The sequence below is a fragment of the Artemia sp. Qi Xiang Cuo genome, chromosome 16 (genome assembly GCF_049724085.1).
Source record: "Artemia sp. Qi Xiang Cuo chromosome 16, ASM4972408v1, whole genome shotgun sequence".
Classification (NCBI taxonomy): domain Eukaryota; kingdom Metazoa; phylum Arthropoda; class Branchiopoda; order Anostraca; family Artemiidae; genus Artemia; species Artemia sp. Qi Xiang Cuo.
This window is the reverse complement of record NC_142809.1, coordinates 25,506,645-25,531,379: the sequence shown is the minus strand read 5'-3', so window position 1 is coordinate 25,531,379 and position 24,735 is coordinate 25,506,645. Positions and strand designations below refer to the sequence as shown.

Sequence of the window (24,735 nt, the reverse complement as noted above, 5' to 3'; positions counted from 1 at the left end):
TTTAACTTTGACCTTTCCCCTGGGGCTGGGGGTGGAAGGCCAAGTTGCCTTCCAGTCTGTTTCGTCACTTAAAAAGGGCACTAGAACTTTTAATTTCCGTTAGGATGAGCCCTCTTACGATATTCTCAGACCACCGGGTCGATACCATCACCCCTGGGGAAAAAAAATTAATAAATAAAATTAACACGCATCCATTTCTTTTGGCAAAAAATACAATATTTCACATTTTTGCAGATGAGAGCTTGAAACCTCTCCAGCAGGGTTTTCTGATACGCTAAATCTGATGGTATGATTTTCATTAAGATTCTGACTTTTAGGGGGTTTATCCCCCTTGTTTCGAAAATCAGGTAAATTTTCTCGGGCTCGTAGCCTTTATTGGGTAAGACTAAACTTAATGAAACTTGTATATATTTCAAATCAGCATTATAAGCCAGTTCTTTTGATATATCTATTCGTATCCAAATTCCTTTTTTTAGAGTTTTGGTTACTATTGAGCCGCATCGCCCCTTATTTACAGTTCGTTACCACGAATTGTTTGATTTGGTAGTCATTTATGCACAGAATTTTGATAGATCTCAATTTGTAAACAAACCAATATAAACGTTCGACTAAAGAAAAAAATCCGTTCATATTCTACCGTTCTTGTCGGATTTTTGTTTTAAACAGATAATTGAAAAGAAGAAGCGTCTGTCTTTTGAGCACTTCTTAAATTTCCGAAAACGTCTATGAAATTCAGGCATGTGATTTGGGAAAGAATAGAATTTAAAAACTTCTGAGAAACATTTTCTTATACGAGATGTTTTTTAATTAAGGTCCCTTTGAACATAAGTACACAACGAAAGATTATTTAAAAAAAATTAAATTTATTTTCAGAAAGTCCATACTTTCGATATATTTACCAAGTTTTTTGAAAAATTTAGTAGTCTTTATAAGAACTTGCCGCCAGTTCCAATAACCAAGAGTTCACTGCTGTTTTTACGTCATCTTTTTAACGGTTGCCACCTCAGTGACATAGGTTGAAGTGGAAACGAAACATGGGTTTCGCCTATCACGCCCAAATCGAGGCACATGGAATAGAAACACATACTCGCCTGAAAATTTGAAGGCCGAACATCCTCTCTCCCAGCGCAAAATTATGGCGTCGGTGTTTAGGAATAGGCATGGTGTTTTTTTTTTGGTCGACTTCATGAAACGGAGGAACCACTATCAATGCAGAAGCATACTACCTAACCCTCAGAAAACTTCGCAGATCTATAAAAAAAAAGGGCATGCTGACAAAGGAAATATCACCCACAATACATTCCTGAACTTGCGCCGAGTGATTACCATCCATTTCTACACCTCAGTGACATACGTTACAATGACGATGACGACGTAAAAACGGAAATGAATTCCTGGTTAGCGGAACGTGCGGCTTTTTTTTTTATAGAGGTTACTTTAAAATTAACTGAGGTATGGTAAGTGTTACAACAAACTGGGCAACTATGCTGTTAAATAGAGAAGTATGTAATGTAAAAAAGTATGTTGAAAATAAATGTACTTTTTTTTAAATAATCATTCATCATGAACTTATGATCGAACAGACCATAATTAAAAATCACGCCTTGTACAATCTGGTCATGGATTTTTTTTTCTGGGTAGCCCTATTGTAAGAGTATTCATTTTATATTTCCTTTATTATCTTTGTTAGGGGCTGCTGTTACTTAACTGTTACTGTGATGTCTCACTCAGCAAACCAGTCTTAACTTTGCTGTGTCCTCGTGTATAAGGGCTACCAAAGAAAGGTCAGCAACGCCTATTAAACACGCAACACAAAATCACAGAACACTAGAAATGAAAAGCATCTCTATCCATGGTATATTTACTTCATAGGAGGTAAGGGAGGTTGGTCACAATTGCTATGAAATTTTTTCGATATATCTAGCTCTTAGGGTACGGGGAACTTGTGAGTGGAAACTGGCACTAGTTTCAGAAAATCATAAAAGCTACTTGTCATTTTTAACTTCGTAAATGTTTTCTTCACAAAATGAGATCACACTCATTACTGCACTAATTTTGCCTTATTATTGCGCTAAAAATTCTCAGTAGACGTTTGATGGCGTTGGTAATTATTCAACACTAGTGTCAGTTTCACTCTCATTAGTTTTTCGTAGGCTTTGGTGTACAATATATAAAAACATCTCCATGGAAAGCTTGAAAACCATATTTTTTGCTCTTTTGTAAAAGCCAAAAGCAATATTTTACATAGCTATATAAGGAGCCTGTGAATGAAAAATCACAAAAACCCAAGAATTGACACAAAGACATCGCTTTTTATTACAACTGCACTATTCAGGTACAAAAGTCATAAAATCATCGATGTTCTTGTAGCAAAAAATAACAGCTCTTAGTCGAAGAGACCTGAAAAAGAAATAAGGATATCAAATTTGAGAATCCTATCCTGACTTTTCTTGTTGAGCAACATTTGTAAATCTCATTGTAGGTAAGGATTGGTGATTAATCATGTAATCAGAAGATATGTTTAATCATAGATTTCAATTATTCAATGAACGTAATTCATAATGGGCTCTAAATCACAGGAAGAGAAAATACATCCAAGAAACATTTGAGAATAAACAGGAAGAACCTATGCATATTCAGGCTTAGCAGTTCCCAAGCTTGGAGCAGATATGAATTAATTTCACAAGAATAAAGAAGAGCCAAATCATTCAGTCAACTTTCTTTTTTTCCCCTAAAAAAATATAAAGGCCATACACAAAAACACATGAAATTTTTGATGCGTTTTAAGTTTTTTGTAAACCACCAGCCCAAACAAAAATCCTGAATATGCCCTTGTTTAATTCTATATTTATACCCACAAATTGAATAAATACTTGTTTAAAATACCGCCAATCATTAGGATTGTACTATAGCTCTTGTCAGAGCATTAGCTCTTTTACAAGTTATCAACAAAGCGAATTATTGATGTACGAAGGCATGCTAGAAAGACCCAATGTCCAGCAAGGTATATTTGAAAGAGACGTTCCAATAATTTGGGTAGCTACAGTGCGTGCATAATTGCTTTCTACCCTACTGACAAAATATAGCGTTTTAATAAAGAAGTGTCACCAATCATGTTTCTAACAGCCAAGGATGTCAAAATTTTACAGAGGCAGTAGAGTACAAAACACTTTCAATGCTTGCCATTTGTCATGTACTTTTTTCTAGTGGTATTTCCCCCCAGAGTTTAATCACCTAATGTTCAGATGTATAGAACGTAGATACATCAATCTTAAGAAGTTTTGAAATCCTTGCAATAGCAGCAATAATACAACTCAAAATTATTCAGATTTAGTTAAGGGAAAACGTCTTTTCTGACAGCAAATAATGCTATTCTTTCGTAAAACTGTATCAGAACAAATCAACCAAAATTTTTTTTAAGGATGCTTCTTACTATCCTGATGCAAGTAAAAATACTTCACTAATAGGATGGTATTTTTCTCAGTGCTGTTCAAAACATCTATAATGAAGACTGACCAAAGTAGTGATAGATGAATTCTCCTGAAAATTAAAATTGCCCTCCACTCCCAGGAAAAGAAATTCATAACATACACTTTAGTTTTTTTTTTCATGATATACCCTAAGCAAACACTCATCGACAGTCGTCAGTGGTAAAAAAAAAGTCGAATGTGTATTCTTTCATCTTGTTCCGCTTCAATTTCGGCGTAGATATTAAAATAAACGATGGTTTATTTGACCGTTTCTTTATTGTAGTGACAATGGACGGCTGCATTGCTGCCGTCGACGGTTATTTTCCAGAGATTTTTTTACCACCCAATGTGTACCTTGCAATGCTATCCTATACATCTCTAAGAAACGCTCAGTAAAAAAGAAACGCCCGTTAAAGCGCCAAGTGTATCCAAATAAGCAAGCAATGGGTTATGAAAATAATTTTTTCAAGAATCCTCAAGCCCTGTTAACAAAAAAGTACTGGATATCATCCAATACACCTAGGCCTACGTCGGACGGTTTTTCTGAGACCTTTCAGGAACAGGTAATGCTGCACGGTTCCTGCACAACCGTGCAGCATTACTTCCTCCCCAAGTGGGAAGCTCAATTGATTGGCTACCTCAGAACTTTTAATCGATAACAACTTGAACTTCCATGGGACAAAATCGTAGTTTGCCGCCATACAATAACAGAAAACGCCATTCCCCCGTGACAGAATGTTTTACACAGCTCTAGTACTTTGAATTCGGTTTGAATGAGCCATCTCCCGATCTTCTAGGATCATCGGTTCAGTAAGGTCACCCCTGGAAAACGAGCATGCGATCTTTATTATGGGAAAAAAAAAATCCAAATTCTGTACTTTTGTAGATAGGAGCTTGAAATCTCCACAGCTAGGTTCTCTAATATGCTAAATTTAATTTTGTGATTTTTAGAAGACAACTTGCATTTTTAAGGGTGTTTCCCCATTTTTGAAAATCCGGGAAATTTTCTCGGGTTTGTGGCGTTTAATGTGTAATATTAAACTTAATGAACTTCATATACTTGAAATCAGCACAAAAGCTAATACTTTCTATGTATCTTTGTTATCACATTGTTATGAACAATGAATTGTTACCAAAATTCCTCTTTTCTTTATTTTTTTTTTTTTTTTACTGTTGACCTAAGTTGCTCCTTACTTACAATTCATTACTACGAACTGTTAGGATTCTACACCGTACATTCTACATGTATTTTGGAATACGAGAAGAACATTCCAGAATACGCTTCTTCACTATTCATTTTGTTTGTCTTAATTTCCTTTTGGCTGCAAAATTTACCATGTGGGGGCAATTTTCCAAACTCGGGGAAGGGGGTTTCCCCGCGGAGGGGAATTTCCAGGGGGAATACAAAGGTTCCCAATTAAAGTAGTTCATGCATTAAAATTAGTAGACAAATATGAATACTTAAGTTTGGCAGACCAAACCTAACCTATACTTTGTTTTTGCTTAACATAGCTTTAGGAAGTCAAAACACATTCACTGCAAAAACAGGTCTAGAGTAATACCAATTTGAAATAGCCAGATAGCATGAAAACGATAGCAAATATTATGCATCAAACGAAGTAAATAAGGCAGAAATATCAACTGATTTAGTAAAGCATAGCCCATGAACCATGATTTTTTGTTTTTATTTCTACAAAAAATTAACATAAGAAGACAACCTGATTTTAATTTACCTATTCTATTTCTGTTTTTATAATAGCTATTCCGATCCCATTCTGTTTTTATCCCTTTAGATTTTCTGTTTTTTTTTGTATTTTTGACAAGTTTACATAGCACAGCGATTTTGTAATTAGGAAAGAGTGCGTCAAGGGAAATCAGAGCCCAGAGGCAGCATGGACACAAGTGTCAAAATACAGCTCAAATCTGCAGCAACAACAAAAAATTTGGCCAATCTGATAACTTTCGCTATTTTGTCCATAAACTTTCGCTATTTTATCTGATAACTTTCGCTTATGGAGTTCTTATCCTAGAAGTAGACTAAGCTAAGAACAGATAGAACGGATTTTCTTTAAATACTTTGCCACAGGACATAAACATTTTTGTTCAAAGGAAGTGTAGGAAAATCTGCCTCTATTAAGTAACAGTTCTGCACTTTAAATTTCCTTACAGAGCCTCAAATTAGATTGTTTGTCAAGCTCCCTACTTGCCACAATTTACCCTTTTGTCAAATTACGAAACATGTACATTCCCATTATATGGGCACTTCGGCTATAGACAGTCGAATGAATCGATAGACTCCACCCCAAGGTGATGGAGACTCGTAAAGCAAGCAATTGTTATCTAAATTGATCGAAGAGCGTGGGTTCTCATTGAATTTACAATATTTCAACTGTTCTTTTTGGGGGTTTAGGGGGAGAAAATGGTACCTAGGCTAGGTTAGGTTACGTATTTCATATATGCAATGTTTCAATTCCAGTTCAAATTCAAATACGCGATGATTCTCATCTAGTCATGAGAAATTGATGTTCAGCTGAATCTGAATGAAAATTGTTTCTAGAGTAATTAATTAAAAAAAAACAAATTTTTTAAACTGAAAGTAAGGAGCGACATTAAAACTTAAAACGAACAGAAATTATTCCGTATATGAAAGGGGCTGTCCCCTCCTCAACGCCTCGCTCTTTACGCTAAAGTTTTTTATCGTTTTAAAAAATAAAGTTGTGAGAGAGTCAAACTATAGCGTAAAGAGCGAGGCGTTGAGGAGGGGACAGCCCCTTTCATATACGGAATAATTTCTGTTCGTTTTAAGTTTTAATGTCGCTCCTTACTTTCAGTTGAAAAAACATGTTTTTTTAATTAATTTCTGATCGTTTTTTAGTTAATACAGCTTTTATTTTGGCTCACCGTCATTGAATAAGAAAAAAAAATTTGCATAAAAATTGTACTTTTCTTTTGCTAAATGGCTGTCTCTAAATTTGGTTCTGACGTAATTTACAAATTAACTTACGTAACGAACTTTTATATTCGAATATTTTTATTACGTATATTATGGGGTTCCCCCGTAGTCGATACCTCGCCTTTTACGTTAAGTTCAAATCGTGTTCCAATTCTTAAGTTCTTTTTAAATTCAGCAAATCCAGTTAAATCCAGCAGGACAATGTTCCAAAGCACTAAATGAGTAATTAAAAAAACAATACTAATTTGTTTCACAAGCTAATTTGTTTTGCTTTAGGCTAGCTCTAAGATTGTTGTTGTTTAATTTTATTTACGGACGTTTTTAATTGTAATAAATATACGTAACTTACGAATTAACTTACGTAACGAACTTCTATATTCATATATTTTTAATACGTATATTAGAGGGTTCGCCCCCTAGTCAATACTTTGTTGTTTAAGCTAAAGTTCGAATTTCGTTAAAATTCTTTAAAAATGACCCCTTAATCACAAATGCCGTTAACTAGAATAAATAGCTCTTATGAAAGTACTAAATAATCTTTGGCTTAAAGAGCGAGGTATTGACTAGGAGGTGAACTCAATCATATACGTAATGTTTTCTGTCGTTTTAAGTTTTGATGTTGCTCCTTACTTTCAGTTGAAAAACTTTTTTTTATATATATACAATTTCTGATCTTTTTTTAAATAATGCTGGGAAATCCGGCGCCCTCTTCATAACAATGTCCCTTCCCCCATGAAAGCTTTCTTCATGGAAAGATCCTCCCACATAACCCCCGGCCCATTCCCCCCCCCCCACTACCATAAAAAATCCCCACTGAAAACGTCTGTATATTTCCCAATAACCAAAACTATATGTTAACATTGGGTTAAGTTCATAACTTTCAGCCCTCCCCCCGGCGACTTCGGGGGATTAAGTCATTATAAAAGACATATTTATCATATTTTCCACCCTACTGAACAAAATGGCTATCTCAAAATTTTGATCGGGTGACTTTGAGAAAAAATGAGCGTGTGAGGGGGCCTAGTTGCCCTTAATTTTTTGGTCACTTAAAAAGGGCACTAGAACTTTTAATTTCAGTTTTAATGAGCCATCACGCCATATTCTAGGACGACTGGGTCGATACGATCACCCCTGGAAAAAAGAAACAACAAATAAACACCCATCCGTGATCTTTCTTCTGGCAAAAAATTGCAAAATTCCACATTTTTATAGATAGGAGCTTGAAATCTCTGCAGTGGGGTTTTCTGATACGCTGAATATGATGGTGTGATTTTCATTAAGGTTCTATAGCTTTTAGGGGGTCTTTCCCCCTTTTTTCGTAAATGAGCCAAATTTTCTCAGGCGCGTAACTGTTGATAGGTAGGACTAAACTTGATGAAACTTATATATTTGAAATTAGCATTAAAATCTGATTCTTTTGATGTAGCTATTAGTATCAAAATTCCGTTTTCTAAAGTTTCGGTTACCATTGAGCCGGGTCGCTCCTTACTTACAGTTTGTTACCACGAACTGTTTGATATACATGCTTTTCAGCAGTTTTTTTTTAGCCTGTTTGCACGCTCCAGATACCATGGGCCTAGATTCACTCTTTACTAGGTTGCACCTACTGCTGCAAACTTGTTCTTGTTCGTTTATATCATCTCCGACCACAAGTTATTTTTGGAACATCATGACTCAGTCACTTGTCCAAGTTACAGACTGGAAAAAATTCAGTTGTATCATTTTTGCCTTTATTCAAGTCTGGACTTCGACTGGAATTGCTACAATAAAAGAGTTAAACTTACCAAAGCCCATATCCTCGTCTTCTTCTTCAGATTCTTCCTTCTTCTCTTCTTTCTTTTCTTCCTTGGCAGCAGGAGCTTCTAGAAAGTTTGAAGGGAAAATGGAAAAACTGAAGGGAAAACAATCAAAGAATAAACAGTTGACAATTTGTATGTTTTAGCACAAGAAATGTTAACACCCAATTTGAAAAAACAAATAAAAAATAAAAAAAAATTGTTTTGTTTTTTAGATGACGAAATTACTCATTTCATGACTTGACATGAATAGTAATTTTGAGCTGTAGAAGAAAAAAAATTCAGAGAACTAATAAATTTTACATAAACTTATGCTTGGTGGTTGTCAGTGTTGAATCTTTGGAAAGGTGCCCCACCCCTTTATCTGCTACTGTCCATAGTTTACTTGTTTACTATGTGATACTGAAGTAGCACTGCACTTATGGCCGATGGAGCTAACACTCAGAACTTAGCTTCGTTAAGCAAAGCTCCATGTTAGTAAATGAATATCTTAAATTTTCACGTTTTTGACTGTTTGTGACTTTGAGCAGAGACTGAATAATATATAAGCAGACTCAGACTATAGAAACAAGTTTAATGTAGCACAATATTCCCCCTGTTTATACCACAAAACAAGATATGAACAGGTCTACAATTGTGCAAAATCAATTTTATAAAATGCAGTTTGATTGTTTTGTAAGTAAAAGTAATAATTTATTTTGAAACAACATATCACAAAAATATCAATTAGTAGCACAAAAAAAAACAATAGCTATGCTTTAATTTCTCTAACACTTTGATTGATTAATAAGTTCTAATATATATACATAAAACCTGCACCAAAAACCACAAGGTGGTTTTTCTCCTATTTCTGCTACTGATTATAAGCTAATTTCTTCCAAATATAAGACATCTCCTCTCCCATTTTCATTTCAGTAGATCCAGTCATGATAGTAGATAACTGTGGCATAGTAAAATAGCAGATACCTTCACATTTGTAGAAGGCCTTCTACAAGCAATACAATGATCCTAGGATGTAGGTGGAATACCTTGTTGCTTTGAGGACACTCAAAACTTAATTTCATTAAGCAACTTTCTGTGTTAATTAATGGGTATCCTAATATTCTTTTTACGTGTTCCACAGAGTAACTGTTTGTGACTTTGAGCAGAGACTGAATAACATGTAAAAAGACTCAGACTATAGAAACAAAGTTTAATATTGCACAATATTCCCCCTGTTTATACCACAAAACAAGATATAAACAGGTCTACAGCTGTGCCAAAGTTAATTAGAAATGCAGTTTAATTTGACGTGACAAACCTAGCATGCAGCTAAAACATTTTGATAATTAGAGTTTTAAAACCATTTGATTTTGAGCAAAATATCTTCTCAATGAAGCTTACAATTTTCACAGCTGATGATCCTCTAAAAATGGCAAAGTTACCATGTTTTCAAAGTCAGAATTAAAACATGGTAGATTTGACCTAAGTAGAAGGTCTCCCTGTCTGTTTCAAGAAATTCAGTTCATAGTAGTGTTGTAAGTTCAATACCATATGGTTTGAATAATACCAATTCCACAGACTATATAAGAAGGGGGCTTTAATGAATTGTAACACTAAAGATGTAAACTCTACCACGTCTAATGGGACTTTTGAAATACTAATCCAAGTCAGAAATACTTTTATTTAGTTAGGAAGATCTTACTAATTTGGTAGGATAAAGCTTTTCTAAAAACTTCAGTCAATTATGGCCTTTCTATCCAGATTTTAAAAATCCCCTTTTCAATAAACAACCCAATTAAAAAATTCTACATACCAGTGGCTGCAGCAGCACCTCCAGCAGCTGGGGCAGCACCAACTCCAGAGCCAACGTTGGTGATCATTGATTTCAAATCTAGGCCTTCAAGAGCCTTAGTGAAAAGACCTGGCCAGTATGGTTCTACATTAACACCAGCAGCTCTCAATATGGTGTTAACTTTTTCAGTCTTTAAAAGTAAATAAAGAGCAGTTAGACAATAGATAATCATGTTTAACAGAATAATGACGAAAATTTATACTGGCAATAACATGAATACCAATAACAAAAACATAATAAATAGAAAAAAAATTGGATATCATTGATTCTTTTTTTGTCTAGATTAATTCTAAGTTTGCCTCTAAACCCTGATTGAACTATAATAAGGTGTAGTTAGTAAGTGGGTAACTGACAATATCTACCCTGGGACCAAAAAATTTTTTTTTGGCTATATTCGTTCTATAGAAGTCAAGAATTTAAACGCAGTTACAGAATATTTCAATGGTAAATTCTACTTTAGCTACTTTTGGCCATCTTGGGGTTAGGTTAGGAAAATGAAACTTCAGGGATGGGTCTGCAGGCTAAAGTATGTCCTGGGAAGGTATTTTCAAGTATCTACCTCCACTCTTTCTCCCTCTAGAGGGTCCTGACCTTTGATCACTATGAAGTACAATAAAATTATTTCAGATTCACAACTTTGCTCAATCCCAATTTTTAAGGTTTTGAAGATGTGCAAATACTTCCTAAATTTTGAAAAATATAATAATAAAAAAACATTGATATGGCTTAAAATTTTACTCAAATAACAGGAATTTGATTTTCAGAACTAAAGCCAGAGAAAAAGAAACTGATAACTGAAAATTAAGGAGAAATGTTGTTTTATCAGTTTCAACAGGTACCTGTCATGTAGGCAAATTTCAGGACCCTCTAAAGGGAGGAGTGGAGGTAGGTACTTCAAAATACCTTCCCAGGACATACTTTAGCCTGTAGACCCACCCCTGAAAGTTTCAGTTTTCCTAACCCAACCCCTTTCCAAGATAGTCAAAAATAGCTAAAGTAGAATTTTACCTATTTCAAAATATCACAAAACATGTTGATATTGATTATTGTAAGAAGATTACATTCAATATATTCCTAGATGATGATTTTCATTACTTTCATACTTTAGAACAAATATATGTAGTTTCAGAAACATATTTTAGATATTGGTGAGCAGTTCATATTTTTAATTAATTTGTGGTTTCTATTTTTTTTTTTTTTTGGCTGATGGTGAAATGGTGACATCAGCTTTTGGTAAAAAAAAAAAAAAAAAAAAAAAAAAAAAAAAAAAAAAAACCTGCAAGAAATTGAATTGTCAAAGAATAATACAGTTCACAAAGGTGTCAAAAAGTAGGCACAAATAAAACAGGAATCCTCCAAAATCTGAAACAAAATAGATATGAAGATTTTTTCAAAGAATGTGTGATTATGCTTTGTGACAAACTGTAAACACAAAGCTTTGACAGAAGAAAACATTCAACACATGAATTTTATGTGATATGGGTTCTCTTCACAAAAACAGTCAATATCCAGTTTTCTGACTATGCTACAGAAAAACAGGCAAATATGTGATCTTTTTTTTACTATTACAAGTTTCAGCATTAGCTCTCCCATCAGCTTACCAAACTGACAAATATTTTCAAAAACCAATAGTGATGAGGGTTAGAAAAATCAATTTTGATCTACTGTAGTTCAGAGCATATAACAAGATTTATTTTAATTGGGCTTTTGAATTGTTGGGCATGAAATTTGCATTACTGCTGCATAATATGGACTTGATGAAAACAAGGTACCAAGATTTTAGATGATACTTTCAAGTTGAGCTTTTTGGAAAATAGTTAAGTGAGGGGTTTAAATAGTGTTGGACAATATTTGACATTTATATTGATAATTCGGACCAATTATCGAATATCAAGACGTATTATCGAAACTAATATTTTTTTTAGGGGTCTCTAAGCCCCTATATTCCCTGCGGAAAATCCGCCATGGAAAGTTCGCAGAATTTTCAGCATACATCTTCGAGATTCTTTGTAGGTTTGAATTCTTTCATCTATAATTGATTTTATTAATCCTCATCTTACATCTTAACCTAGCATCTTTTATGCAAGAATTCACTTTTGGCTCCCGAATCAGATACGTGTGAATTATTACCAACTGAGAATGAAAAGTTCACAACAAATGATGTTATAGTTTTGAATGTTATCAAAGCTAAACTAGCTGATCAGACAGGGTGAATTTTCTCAATCTAAAAAAATATATATACTGCTGATGCTATTAAGGCTCTCCTTTTTAAAATTGTCACTCAGTGGGGGATCAAGGAAAAGGTTGTAGCTGTAGTAACTGCTAATGGACCAAATGTAGTTTGGGCCATAAAGGATGCTGCATCCCAAGTAGGTACAGGATGGACACATGTTGTGCTTTGCACATACTCTAAATTGGATGGGGGGGGGGGGTGCTATTAATGATACTGCTGAATTGTTGCCTCTTGTCCAAAAGGCTAGAAATATTGTCAGCTTTTTCAGACATAGTGTTGTAGCTACCAATAAGTTGTGCCTGGTTCAAATCTCTATTGACAATTTTTGCACCAAAAACTAAACATGATGTGACCCCTAGATGGAATTTGCTTCCCACTGATCTGTAGTCTACAAGATTTGAGTCAGTAACAAGCTCGCTTGTGCTTCTCAGTAAAGTGGACCTCAGTGGGGTGTTATTTCAAACGTGATTGCAGTGCTTACACCCTTTAAAGAGGCAATTATTGAGCTCTCCTCTGAAAGCTATCCCCTATCTTGAAAGTCCTGCCTTTGCTGAAGATTTTGAGACGCCACCTTGTTCATGTAGATTTTGGTAGACTCTCAGATGTGGCTGATGAGCTTCAAAAGGCTTTGCTGAATAAAACGCATTGTAGGTTTATAAGCCTTGGTCAAGTCACACCAAGGCTCATCACAATTGCCACATATCTTGATTCACGTTTCAAGAAAATGTATATTTCACCTGACAATCTTCTACAAGCTGAGAGCAAAATTACAAACGAGATAGATTTGGCCTTGCTGGCTGCTGAATTCTTGATCAGAAGATACAAGTACCATCACAGTTCCTGCAATGCAGTCATATCAGAATCAATCCAGTTTGTGGGGTTCACACAATGAAGTCCTTATAGTCAATGCAGGACACACTTCAACGGCAGCCAAATATATCATGGCTCTGCAAACTTTAAATAGGGAGCCAACAATTTCAAGAGAAACTTGTCCATTCAAGTGGTGGAAGTCTTGTGCTATGGGGTCCCAAAAACACTTGTACAAAGTTGCAATGAAATTCATGTCTGTGTCTGCTACCAGTGTCCCTTCTGAAAGAGTGTTTTCCAAGGCTGGTCAGATAATCACTGAACAACGGAACCAACTCTCAGTGAAAAACTTTGACATGCTGATGTTTCTGAATAGCCAGTAGATTATTTTTTTCTTTTCCTGAGCTCAAATAACTACCAAATCTGGGTTTTTATTATATTCATTTATGCAATCAGTTTATTTTTATTGTTTGATTTTTATATTATCTGAATTTTGGAAAAAAAAGTTATGGAAAATACCCTTTATTTACCATTTGTGTAACTGAACTTCGGCAGATCCAACAGATAGCAAAAAACTGATCCAAAATATTGATATTGATATATCAAATATAAAAAGTAAAAATGTTGATACATTGGTTAATCAAAATATCACACAGCACTAGCAACAAAACTTTCAGGAATATATCCAATAACCTAAATTCAGCCCAAAAGGTTTTTTGAAAATGTGGTTCTCTACCCCTTCTATCTTTTCAGGACTATGGCCTTTGATGAGCTTGGGACAAAACTTGTGTTATAAAAGACTTACAGAGATATACTGACAGAACAAATGAGGCCCAAGGATGTGTAGGTCTTACCTTATTGCAAGAAAACACATTAAATTTGAAGAACATCGTAGAAAATTGTTGGGATTGACTCATTGGGATAATATTTACATTATGATCATAAAATAGAAAAAGATAAGTCAGATATTAAGGCAGTTGCAAATAGTAACTACAAGCTAAGGGACAACAAGAAAATAAGAAATTGATAGCCCAGTTCTTATTTAATGCTATGGTAAATAATTTAATTAGGGATGGAACTGCATTCAAGGTAAGTTTGACCACTCTTGGCAGACCAAAATTAGTTTTACAGCAGCATTAGTAAAAATGACATGACACCATTTCAGGTCATGGTAATAATTTACTGTAACATATTCTGAAGCTTGAAACTAAATTATTTGTCAAGGGTTTGTTAATTAAAGTGGTATACTTGGTCCAATTTTTGTCAATTCAATTGATATGAGAGGCTAAGTACTGAAACATATGTAAACCTGTTTCATTCCTCTACTTTGGGATTTGGTAAAAATTCAGGTTATATTTAGATACATCACATAAAACGATACAAAGTTATGTCATGAGAAATTTTTTGGGAGTACCAAACTCACACCTTCCTCCTCCAAAGGACACTACCTTTAGACAAACTTTGTATTGGAAGATAGAAACTTTCAAAAATAATTCCATAGCAATAATGAGGCCTAAGGAAAATATATTGAGCCTCATAACTTTGCTTGAGGTAGATGAACTTACAATCATAAGAATTTTAGAAAAAAATCTAATCAAATCCTCAGAATTATTTTCAAAACTGAGAGCCAATGCAAAATTCTAACCAATCATCTAAACCTTAGACATAGGAGCTTTATGACATCTTTCCAGTCCATAATGCTGACTGTATTCATTCCTTCAACGTTTCTCAAAACTTCACTACTTTCTAATATAGTGAAGAGCATCATCAAGAATCTTCTTCTTAAAAATGTCAAGCCTTTTAGAGTCCACCCTGGTCTCTTTTTGGCTTCATGACAATTATCCATCTGTAGGTGATATTGGGCCAGGAACAAGTCTTGCTAGTATCTGTCCAATCTACTCAATAATATTACTATGCTGCAGGAAGTTGGAAGATACTTCTGTATGGTTGTTTTTCAGTGTTAGCTGGTAGGCTTGAGTAGCAACATGTTGATGTCAGACTGGAGATTTGCATTATCAAATATCTTGCTAATATTGACTACTTCTTACCAGATAAATTGACATTCAGAAATCTAGTGGCTGAGGAATTCAGGAACTGAGTTGCAAAATCTGGATCAAAGAGTTGCTTTTGATCCTATCATAAAGGGAGATTTTATTTAGTTATGTATAAGAACTTTTTTTTATCCAGTTCTGATTTTAAGTAAGAATAGGGTAATATTCTGTTCTAGCACACAGAAGTCAGCTAGGCCTTAAAAAGTAAAAATATCAGCCAAAATTTTCCAAATATAATATTCCAACGAAGTCCATAAATCCTAGGCTACATCCAATATAGCCAGGACATCCTGGAGTTAGTTCAGGAATACATACAGTCTTAATGATCCACTGAGAAGACATTTTGAAACACCTATTCCAAATAAAAGGTTAGCTGTCTTAACATTATGCAGATACCAGGTTACCTTATGGGCCATTTTATGCCCAAATACTATATTGGTTATAACTACATAGTTATTCCTACAAAATAGAAGCAGTCTGCGTCCGCTTTCTATTCCTACAGCAAATTTACCTAGACTAGGATGTCATCTACCCTTATTTCTACCAACCTGGGCGTTTAAATCTACTGATAAAATAAAAAGAAAATACCTGAGACCCTGTCTATTTTTTCCTGTAACTAAATAAAATTTATCTGAGTCATTATGGCTTAAACTCTACTGAAATAAATGGAAATGTATTTTAAAAAATTAAAGCCAATTGCAGAGATTGAAACCTCAAAAAGAAAACCTCAATTTTGCCAAAACTCCCAGCTTCCCAGAACAACTTTTTTCCCAGGATTAAGACAGGTATAAAATAGAGCAAATGAAAAAAGTTATGAAAACCCGAAATTAAGATAAAATTCTGCAAGGTAAAATAGGTAGAATTTGATAGACCTGGCCAAAATTTAGATAAACCTCTCACTTTGACATTTTCCTAAACCATAGAAATAAGAAAAGGGTAAAATTATAGCTTGATAACACCTTCCCAGAATATATTTTAAGCCTTGGATGCATTCCAGTTTCATCCACTCAACTTCAATTGCTGATGAAGTATGAATACCTCATCACTGATTCAGGTAATAGGTGAATTTTCTCAGGGGAACTGCTTAATACCCAAACTGTTCTGTACATTTATAAATACAAAAACACTTTTTTTCAACTAAAAGTGAGGAGCAACATTAAAACTTAAAGCAAACAGAAATTATCATGTATTTGGGGGGATTGCTACTCCTCAACACCTGGCTCTTTATGCTAATGTTTTTAAGTACTTAAAAAAAAGCTTCTTATTGTTCTAATTAAATCAATTCTTTATTTGCAATTTCAATGTGTTCAGTTATTTGATGACTGATAGTCCATATTCTTTCTTCCTCTATGCATGTTCTGGATGGTTCCTCAGGAAAGTGTTTTGGGTCCTACACTATTTAATATCTTCATCAATGATCCTCCTTCCATTATCAGTAGCATTCAACTCTTTATGCAGATGACCTGAAGCCTCTTGGACCAGCTTTGTCCTGTGAAGATCATGCCCTGCTACAAAATAATCTTCAACTGCTGGGTCAATGTTACCAGGTGCCATATCAATCACTTTGGCAAAGTGAATCTTTGCCACTCTTATTTTTTTTTAAGCCACCCACTCTCCTCTGTAAATAAACAGCAGGATCTTGGTGTCACTATTGACAACGAAATAAAATTCAGCACTCATGCAAAGAGGTCTGCTGCTAGGACTAATTCAACCATGGGATTGATTAAGCATACATTCCCATTTGTTCCCTTTAAGTCATCAGTCTTCTATACATAGACTTGTGTGTCCTAAGCTTAAGTTGGAATGTCTCTTGTATCCCCATATTAAAAAAAAAAGACATTAAAATTCTTGAAGATGTGCAGGGACATGCCATAAAGTGATATCTGGCATGTGGGAGGTTTCCTATCCTATATGACTATCAAAGCTGAATCACCCTACACTTGTTTACAGGAGAAATAGAGGAGTACCGTTTTAGTCTACAAGTTATTGAGGGCTAATACTCTCTCAGCATTATTCCCTACTGTTGGAACCAACTCATGAACTAGAGGTCACCTGAAACTTGTCAAGCAGTCTACAGAGTCCTCACTCAATTCTTTTTATTACACATTGTCAACAGTCAGAAAAAATACCTAATGAAACAGTTACTGCTGAATCCATTAATGTTTTCAAACAAAGCCTAGATGTTGAGTGGTCCTCCAGAGAGTGTAAACTCAATTGGGATGCTACTGAACATGGAACAGCACATGCTCACTAATGATCTTTGTGTACAACTCAAGTCACCATTCTGGAGCTCTACAAGGAGAAATCATTGGATTGCTCCTAGCTGCAAATTAAGGTAATAAACTGTGTTTCAGGAGTCATTCTTAAAGAATTGGGACAAAACTCAAACTTTAAAATAAAGAGCAAGATATTGAAGAGAGGCAAACCCCCTCATATGCATAATAATCTCTGTTCATTTAAGTTTTAATGCTGCTCCTTACTTTCAGGTGAAAAAACCTTTTTTTTTAATTTTATGAATATAGTAAAACCTAAGTGATTGCTGCAAGATAATTCTTACTAAAAATTGCTCAGTGAAGCTAACTATTTGGTGCAGTATTTTTTTTCTTATTTTGCAACATGTTCTTATTTCATTTAACTTCTGATTATGTTTCTAAATAATGTCAGGAAATCTGGTTCCACTTCGATGGAAAAATGTTTCCTCCACTTTGATTTATTCCCTAGACAATTCAAACCTGGTAAAAATTTACCCCAGGCAAATATCCTTAACCTAATGCATGAAATTGAGTTGGCAAAGAGAAAGCAAGATAGAAGAATTTCATAGAGGAATTATAGTAGATTCCCCCAGTGTAAAATTTCCCCTGAAAAATTCACCCCCTTGAAACTTCCGTCCCCATTGAAAATTTGGCCCCCCCCCCCCACCAAAAACAAATGTATACCTACTTCCCATCAACAAATACTATATGCAAACATTGGACAAATTTTACAACTTAGACCTTACCTTGTGGACTGTGGGGGTCATGATATCTCCAGAGGCAGTTATTTGGCCTTTCAACTATGCTGAACAAAATGGCTATCTCAAAAATTTTGATTGGACAAAAGGAGGATGGGAGGGGGCCTAGTTGCCCTCTAATCTTTTTCGTCACTTAAACAGGGCACTAGAACTTGTGATTTCTATTTGAATGAGAACTGTCCTGATATTCTAGAACCACTGGGTCAACACCATCACCCCTAGGAAAAAAATATAATAAAAACATCCAAGATTTTTCTTCTCGCAAAAAATACAAAATTCCATGTTTTTAGGCAGGAGCTTGAAACCTCTACAGTAGGATTCTCTGATATGCTGAATCTGATGGAGTCATTGTCATTAAGATTCTATGACTGTTTGGGGACCTCTTCCCCTTTTTTAAAAATCAGGCAAATTTTCTCAGGCTTTAGTGTTTATTCATACAAGTTAATCCAAGTGCTTTATTATGTTTGTATTTACATGCAACAAGCAGAATCTTTCTGCTTCTTAACCAGTATGTGATTAGCTTGGATATTTTAACCATATACAAAACTCACTATGTCAAATATACTGATAAACAATAGTGGAGCCTAATCTTGGCCACACATCCAAAGCTTGAACCTAATCTTAATTAATACAACATAGCCTATCCCAATCACAGACATGGTCAACCTTGGATAGATTTAAATAAGGACCAGTGTTGTGAAACAGAATAACTATATTTAAATAGGCTAGGGTGTAGAGGTAACTTTTGTCTAAATTCAAATGTTTTAAAGCTAGTTATTTTCCAAGATTGTATCACTAGAAATGTTTCATAGCTGATGCTACATTAAATAGAAGTCTGATATTCCTGCTTTGGCCTATTATATTTGTACTATGGATTAGATTCAAATCATCCACATTCCCTGTGCTTTCTGGACTAAGGGCTGAACTAACCAGTTTTATTATTCCTACAGTTGGCAAGTAATCTTAAGACAAAGAGAGGATATATGCTTTATTCCTTTCTTTCAAGTCCTTTTTTACTATTGTTTCAAAACAGCTATATTGTGTTACCATTTTGGGCTTTGCATTCAGATGCAATCAGGAGTGTGAAGTCAAACAATTTACATGGCTCCCAAACAAATGTTTCTATGTATCAATAAAGAAATTGAAGTTATTGACAATAAGTTATTAGCAGTTCATTGCTCTTGATCTTTGAAACCTGACATCTATATCTTGAATGCATTAGTAATCTTGCAGTCTTTAAGGTCATTTTCTTGTCTAGGTCAAAAGACTAATACTTAAATCTTGATCATCATCTATGTAGTTTCTTGTCATGAAGTCTTGTCAGCATCATTGATATGTTGTCATAGATCAAGAAAGAAAAGCACCTGAACCTTGACAATGATTATTTGGACAGTTTTGATCACTGAGGCCCGCAGACCACACAATCCATTCCAAAACTGGAACCTTGCCAAAATTCATGGGTATCCTGATGGCACTACTCAAGTACTGCAGTAGGTAGGCAGTTTTCACTGCTAAAGATCATCATAAGTCCCCTAAAAAATAAATTAGAGCCAGAAACTGTAAGTGCTTTGATGCAAGTGGCCAAGTTTGTTGAAGACCCAGCAACATGGGAAATATCCTCATCACTAGTTACAACAGCTAGTCTGTAGAAAAGGGAAGACCAGTAGCACAAAATACGTTATTTTTGGATAACTTTTAATATCTTTATCTATTTCTTTTTCATATTTAAAGAGCACAGAATTGTTTTTTCATTTAAATCTTCTGCACAAACTTCTGCAGATTGACACGCTCCTACATATTTGATATGATTTATTATGATACTATATTTGATGATATTATTAGAATATTGACAGATTTGATATCCTTGTGTATCATTTGTACCGGCATTTAGGACCAGTGCATGATCAATACAAGGTTTTTGCTAAATTGTTGTAGAAAGGACAGTTAATTACCTTAAATTGCAGCTAGGAGCAATCTAAGGATTTCTCCTTGTAGAGCTCTGGAATGATGATTAATTGTATGCAAGAATCACTGGTGACCAGGTGCTGCTCCATCTTTGATAACATCCCAATTGAATTTACACTCTTTGGAGGACCACTCAGCATCTAGCTTTTGTTTAAAAACATCAACAGATTCAGCAGTAACAGTTTCATTAGATAATTTGTTGCTATTGTTGACAATACGTGTTGAGAAGAATTGAGTACAAACTCTAGATGTTGTAGACTGCTTGACAAGTTTCAGTTGATGACCTCTAGTTCTTGAATTGGTGCTAACAGCAGGGAATAATGCTGGGAGAATATTAGCCCTCAATAACTTAAAGGCTAAAATGGCATCTGCTCTATTTCTCCTGTATACAAGTGTAGGGAGATTCAACTTTGATAGTCTTACAGGATAGGAAAGCTCTTGCATACCAGATATCACTTTAATGGCATGTCTCTGGACATCTTCAAGAACTTTTATATATTTTTTAAAGAATGGAGAGGCAAGTGAAATTCCAACTTCAAGCTTAGGACACACAAGTCCCTTATAAAGAAGACTGATGACTTTAGAGGAAAGAGTGGAGATGGTATGCTTAATCGAACCCATATTAAAGAACAGATATTTCTCCCTAACATGGAACTAATGAATAATAGTAAATGTTGCTCTGTACTTCAAGTAGTTTGTCTTTGGCTAAAGTCATCCTTCTCACTTGGAGGAAAGGACTCACAGATAGCTTCTAAGATACTATAAGTATTCACAGTCTCTCTTTTTAAGTCTGCACTGCTTATGTAACTTGTTAGCTTAAAGATAAACTGTAAGATTAGACCTAAAATTCTTGAAGATTCAAAGTAGGTTTTTGGAGTTCATTCCTGAGATCATGAACCAAGGCTATACCCAGGATTTTTTTTGGCGGGGGTTTTAAAGATTTTGTTTTTTTTTTTTTTTGGGGGGGGGTTACACAAAAAAACTCAAAAACACATACAAAATCCATTTTTTTCAGTTTTTACAAGTCAAAAAATACATTTCCGGTGGGGTTCAAACCCCCCCACTACTCACCCCCTCCCCTCTGGGTACAGCCTTGTTAGGAACTGATGCACTATATAACAGCTAGCAACAATAAATTTATTTGAGAGGGAGGGGAGCAACCCTGCCAGTTACATTTTGTGAAGTTGTGGGTTCACAAAAGGAATTCTGTTAAAAACTTAATGATGAAATGTTTCTGTTGGCTGGTAGAATTGCATGCTCTATGAATGTTGTGTTTTTTGCTAAGATGCTTCTTTTGTATGATAACTCCCAGATCACAGTATTTAGATGCTTAGCCAGAGCACTGCTCTTGTCAAAGGAACCAGGGAAATAAGATTTATCACTGCTTGTTGAATTTTTCAGCATAATTTTATTTTTTTGGTGAAAAGCTGGTGATTTTTATTTCATTGTGGTGGCAACCCTGATGGTACAATTAGGGGTGGTGCATTGTCATGGCAGTGACAAATATTTTGAAAAGGCACATAAAAAAGAATGTATTTGTAGTAGCCTACTTCTACTGTCATTAGCCTATTCTAATCAAGGTGTGAAAGGAATGAGGTGTTGGATTTCTAAGCATAATGAATTTTACAATTGAAAAGAGCAAGAGAGCTTATGCAGGCAAAACTTTCAAAATAGTAATCCCTATTTTAATGTCACAAGATAATAGATGAGATAAGCAAAACAATTGCCTTAGTGTGCTTCACTATTATGTCTGGTGGTGTATAGGCTATTTGCCTAATATGAAAAAAAAAATTTAATTTCAGTTTAAAAAAGTAAGCATTAATGATGAAAATTGTGGAACTTTTACACATTCTGATTGGCCATAATAAAAAATCCTAGACATTGAGTTCTAGAACTCAATGTCTAGCCAAGTGCCTTGTCTAGCATGTCTAGCTAAGTGCCAAATTTTACTTGTGAATGGTTGTTGCCTAGACATTGGATCCTAACTAGACACAAGTCTAGACATGGGATTCTAGCTAGACATGCTTGTGAATGCTGCTTTAAGGAATCATCTCCAAAATTTGCCTACCTAATATTATTGGTAAATATTTTAATTAACAGGATAGCCCATTGAGATATCTTACATAAGAAATGCAAATACTTATGGTCAGATTTTTTGTGGGTTCACAAAAGGAATGCTGTGAGAACTCAATGATGAAATGTTTCTGTTGGCTGGTAGAATTGCATGCTCTCTGAACATTGTTTTTTGCTAAGATGCTTCTTTTGTATGATACCTCCAAACCACAGTATTTAGATGCTTGGCCAGAGCAGGGCTCTTGTCAAAGGAACCAGGGAAATCAGCTACTTGTCAATATTGGACTGCTTGTCCAATATTTCAGATTAAGAATTTGATTTTCTTAGTGAAAAGCTGGCAATTTTCTTGGTGAAAAACTGGTGATTTTCATTTCATTGTGGTGGCAACCCTGATGGTATAATTAGGGGTGGTGGTGGTGCATTGTCATGGCAGTGGCATTGTCATGGCAGTGACTGTTATTTGGAAAAGGCACATAAGGTGTTGGATTTCTATGTATAATGACTTACAATTGAAAAGAGCAATAAAAAAAACATTGGTTAGCGTTCATCTTGTCCATATGTAAGTAAAGCAGTGTTCAGAAGCATGTCTAGCTACAATACCATGTCTAGCCAGAATTTAATGTCTAGGCAACAACCATTCACAAGTAAAATTTGTTGCTTAGTTAAAACTACAAATTTAGTTTCAAATTGTCATTTCTAGCCAATCAAGAGAGCTTACGCAGGCAAAAAGTTCAAAATTGTAATCCTGATTTTTACTGTCACAAGATAATGGATAAGATAAGCAAAACAATTGCCTTAGTGGGCTTTGCTATTATGTCTGGTGGTGTATAGGTTATTTGCCTAAAATAAAAAAAACAATTAATGAGAAAACATAAATTAAATTTCAGTTTAAAAATGTAAACATATATGATGAAAATTGTGGAACTTTGACACATTCTGTTTGCCTTGTCTAGCATGTCTAGGCTAGCTAAGCGTCAAATTTTACTTGTGGACAGTTGTTGCCTAGACACATGTCTACACATGGGATTCTAGCTAGACATGCTAGTGAATGCTGCTTAAAGGAATCATCTCCAAAATTTGCCTACCAACTAGGCTATTATTGGTAAATATTTTAATTAACACAATAGCCCATTGAGATATCCTACATAAGAAATGCAAATTGGCTACTTATGGTCAGAATTTTATCCTAAGTCTCAGAAGATTCATTTTCATTGTAGGGTATATATTTCTACATTAAGGGGGGTGGGGGTAAATTTGGTTTCTGATGTAAATGGGAGGTAAGTTTAAACTGTGCCCCCACCCCGCCACCCTAATACAGAAATATATACCCTGAATTGGCAGATATAGGGGGGGGGCCTAAAATTCATTTCCAATAGCCTAGAAATGATTAGTATATTCGTCATCAGCATAAAAAAGGCATTGAATGGTGTATTCACTTTATTCCTAACTCAATAATATGATTTGGTATATATTTACCCTAATGTGAAAATATCTAGCCTAACCTACCCTGAGCAGTAGGTCTATATATGCAATGGATTTCCATCACGATTTATCATCATAGTTTTTCGGAGACTAAAACCCTTTTGTTTTGTATTATTACACTCCTAGAGTATACCTTGCCCCACCCCTAATCGTGAGGCCTAAAACCACTACTGATTAAATCTTCAGAATTCAACTTTTGTCAAATTCATTGATTATTATAAAGAAAAGACTTACGGTGATATCTATATCATCGTCAAGAAGGATAAGTGCAGCGTAAACGCAAGCCAATTCGTCTTTAGATGCCATTATTATGATTAAAAGAGATAAGTGAAGTCGCAAAACGCCTTAGCTCTTTAAGAGAACAGCACTTAATAGTTCTTCTCGAAGTTGAAAGAAGATAATTGTGGTGGAAGCCAGAGATGCTAAATAGTTAGGCCGCATTTGTTTGCTGCGTCACCTATAGAAAAAGCAATTAAAACGAACAAAATGAGAGATAACAGTTTATTGAAGTTTTAAAATTGTTCACCTTTTTGTTTGTCTTCATTCGATTCTACAATCAAGCTCCCTTTTGTTTTTTTTTCTTGCGTTTGTTGTAAAAATTAAATAAGTGCAACAAATTGATTGGAAAGTCATCAATATAACTGTTTACTTGGTAATTTCGTAGTGTAACGTAGAAAACTTAACATAAAGATTTTAGATGACTTATGATTTGCCAACTAAAAATGATTCATTTTTATGAAACAGGTTTACATTTTTACATATCTTAAGTGAACCCTCATGGTAGTTCTGCGTTGCCCATTTGAAATTGCTGTTGTCTTCCAGAGTATTTTTTGCTTAGAGTTCAAGTTTCACTTCTTTATTTTTCTTTAAGGAAGAAAAAAGTTACATGAATGTACGAATCTAGTTAATATGTATTTGAGATAGCCCCTGGTACCGTGCCAATTTTCAGGAGTTTTGCTGACAGCAATGAAAATCGTTGGCCTATCAATGTACCAGTAGCTAAACTTTCAAATACAATCCTGTCCTGAAAAAAAATACATTAAAATGTAAAAAAATATCAA

At 34.8% G+C, this 24,735-nt stretch overlaps 1 protein-coding gene across 1 annotated transcript; it reads right to left on the bottom strand.

Moving 5' to 3' along the window:
- Positions 1-2,292: 2,292 nt before the first annotated feature.
- On the bottom strand, positions 2,293-24,066 carry RpLP1 (Ribosomal protein LP1). The gene is made up of 4 exons (XM_089102671.1): positions 23,909-24,066; positions 10,015-10,183; positions 8,208-8,285; positions 2,293-2,400 (listed from the first exon to the last, which is right to left on the bottom strand). The coding sequence occupies exons 1-4, from the start codon at positions 23,978-23,980 to the stop codon at positions 2,387-2,389; spliced, it is 333 nt and encodes a 110-aa protein (XP_088958797.1). The 5' UTR covers positions 23,981-24,066; the 3' UTR covers positions 2,293-2,386.
- Positions 24,067-24,735: the final 669 nt, after the last annotated feature.

Coding starts and splice junctions, on each gene's coding strand:
- RpLP1 (XM_089102671.1), bottom strand. CDS start 23,980: ATGGCATCTAAAGACGAATTGGCTTGCGTTTACGCTGCACTTATCCTT. Junction 10,184..23,908: donor ACGATGATATAGATATCACC/GTAAGTCTTTTC, acceptor TTACTTTTAAAG/ACTGAAAAAGTTAACACCAT. Junction 8,286..10,014: donor AGGTGCTGCTGCAGCCACTG/GTATGTAGAATT, acceptor CAAACTTTCTAG/AAGCTCCTGCTGCCAAGGAA.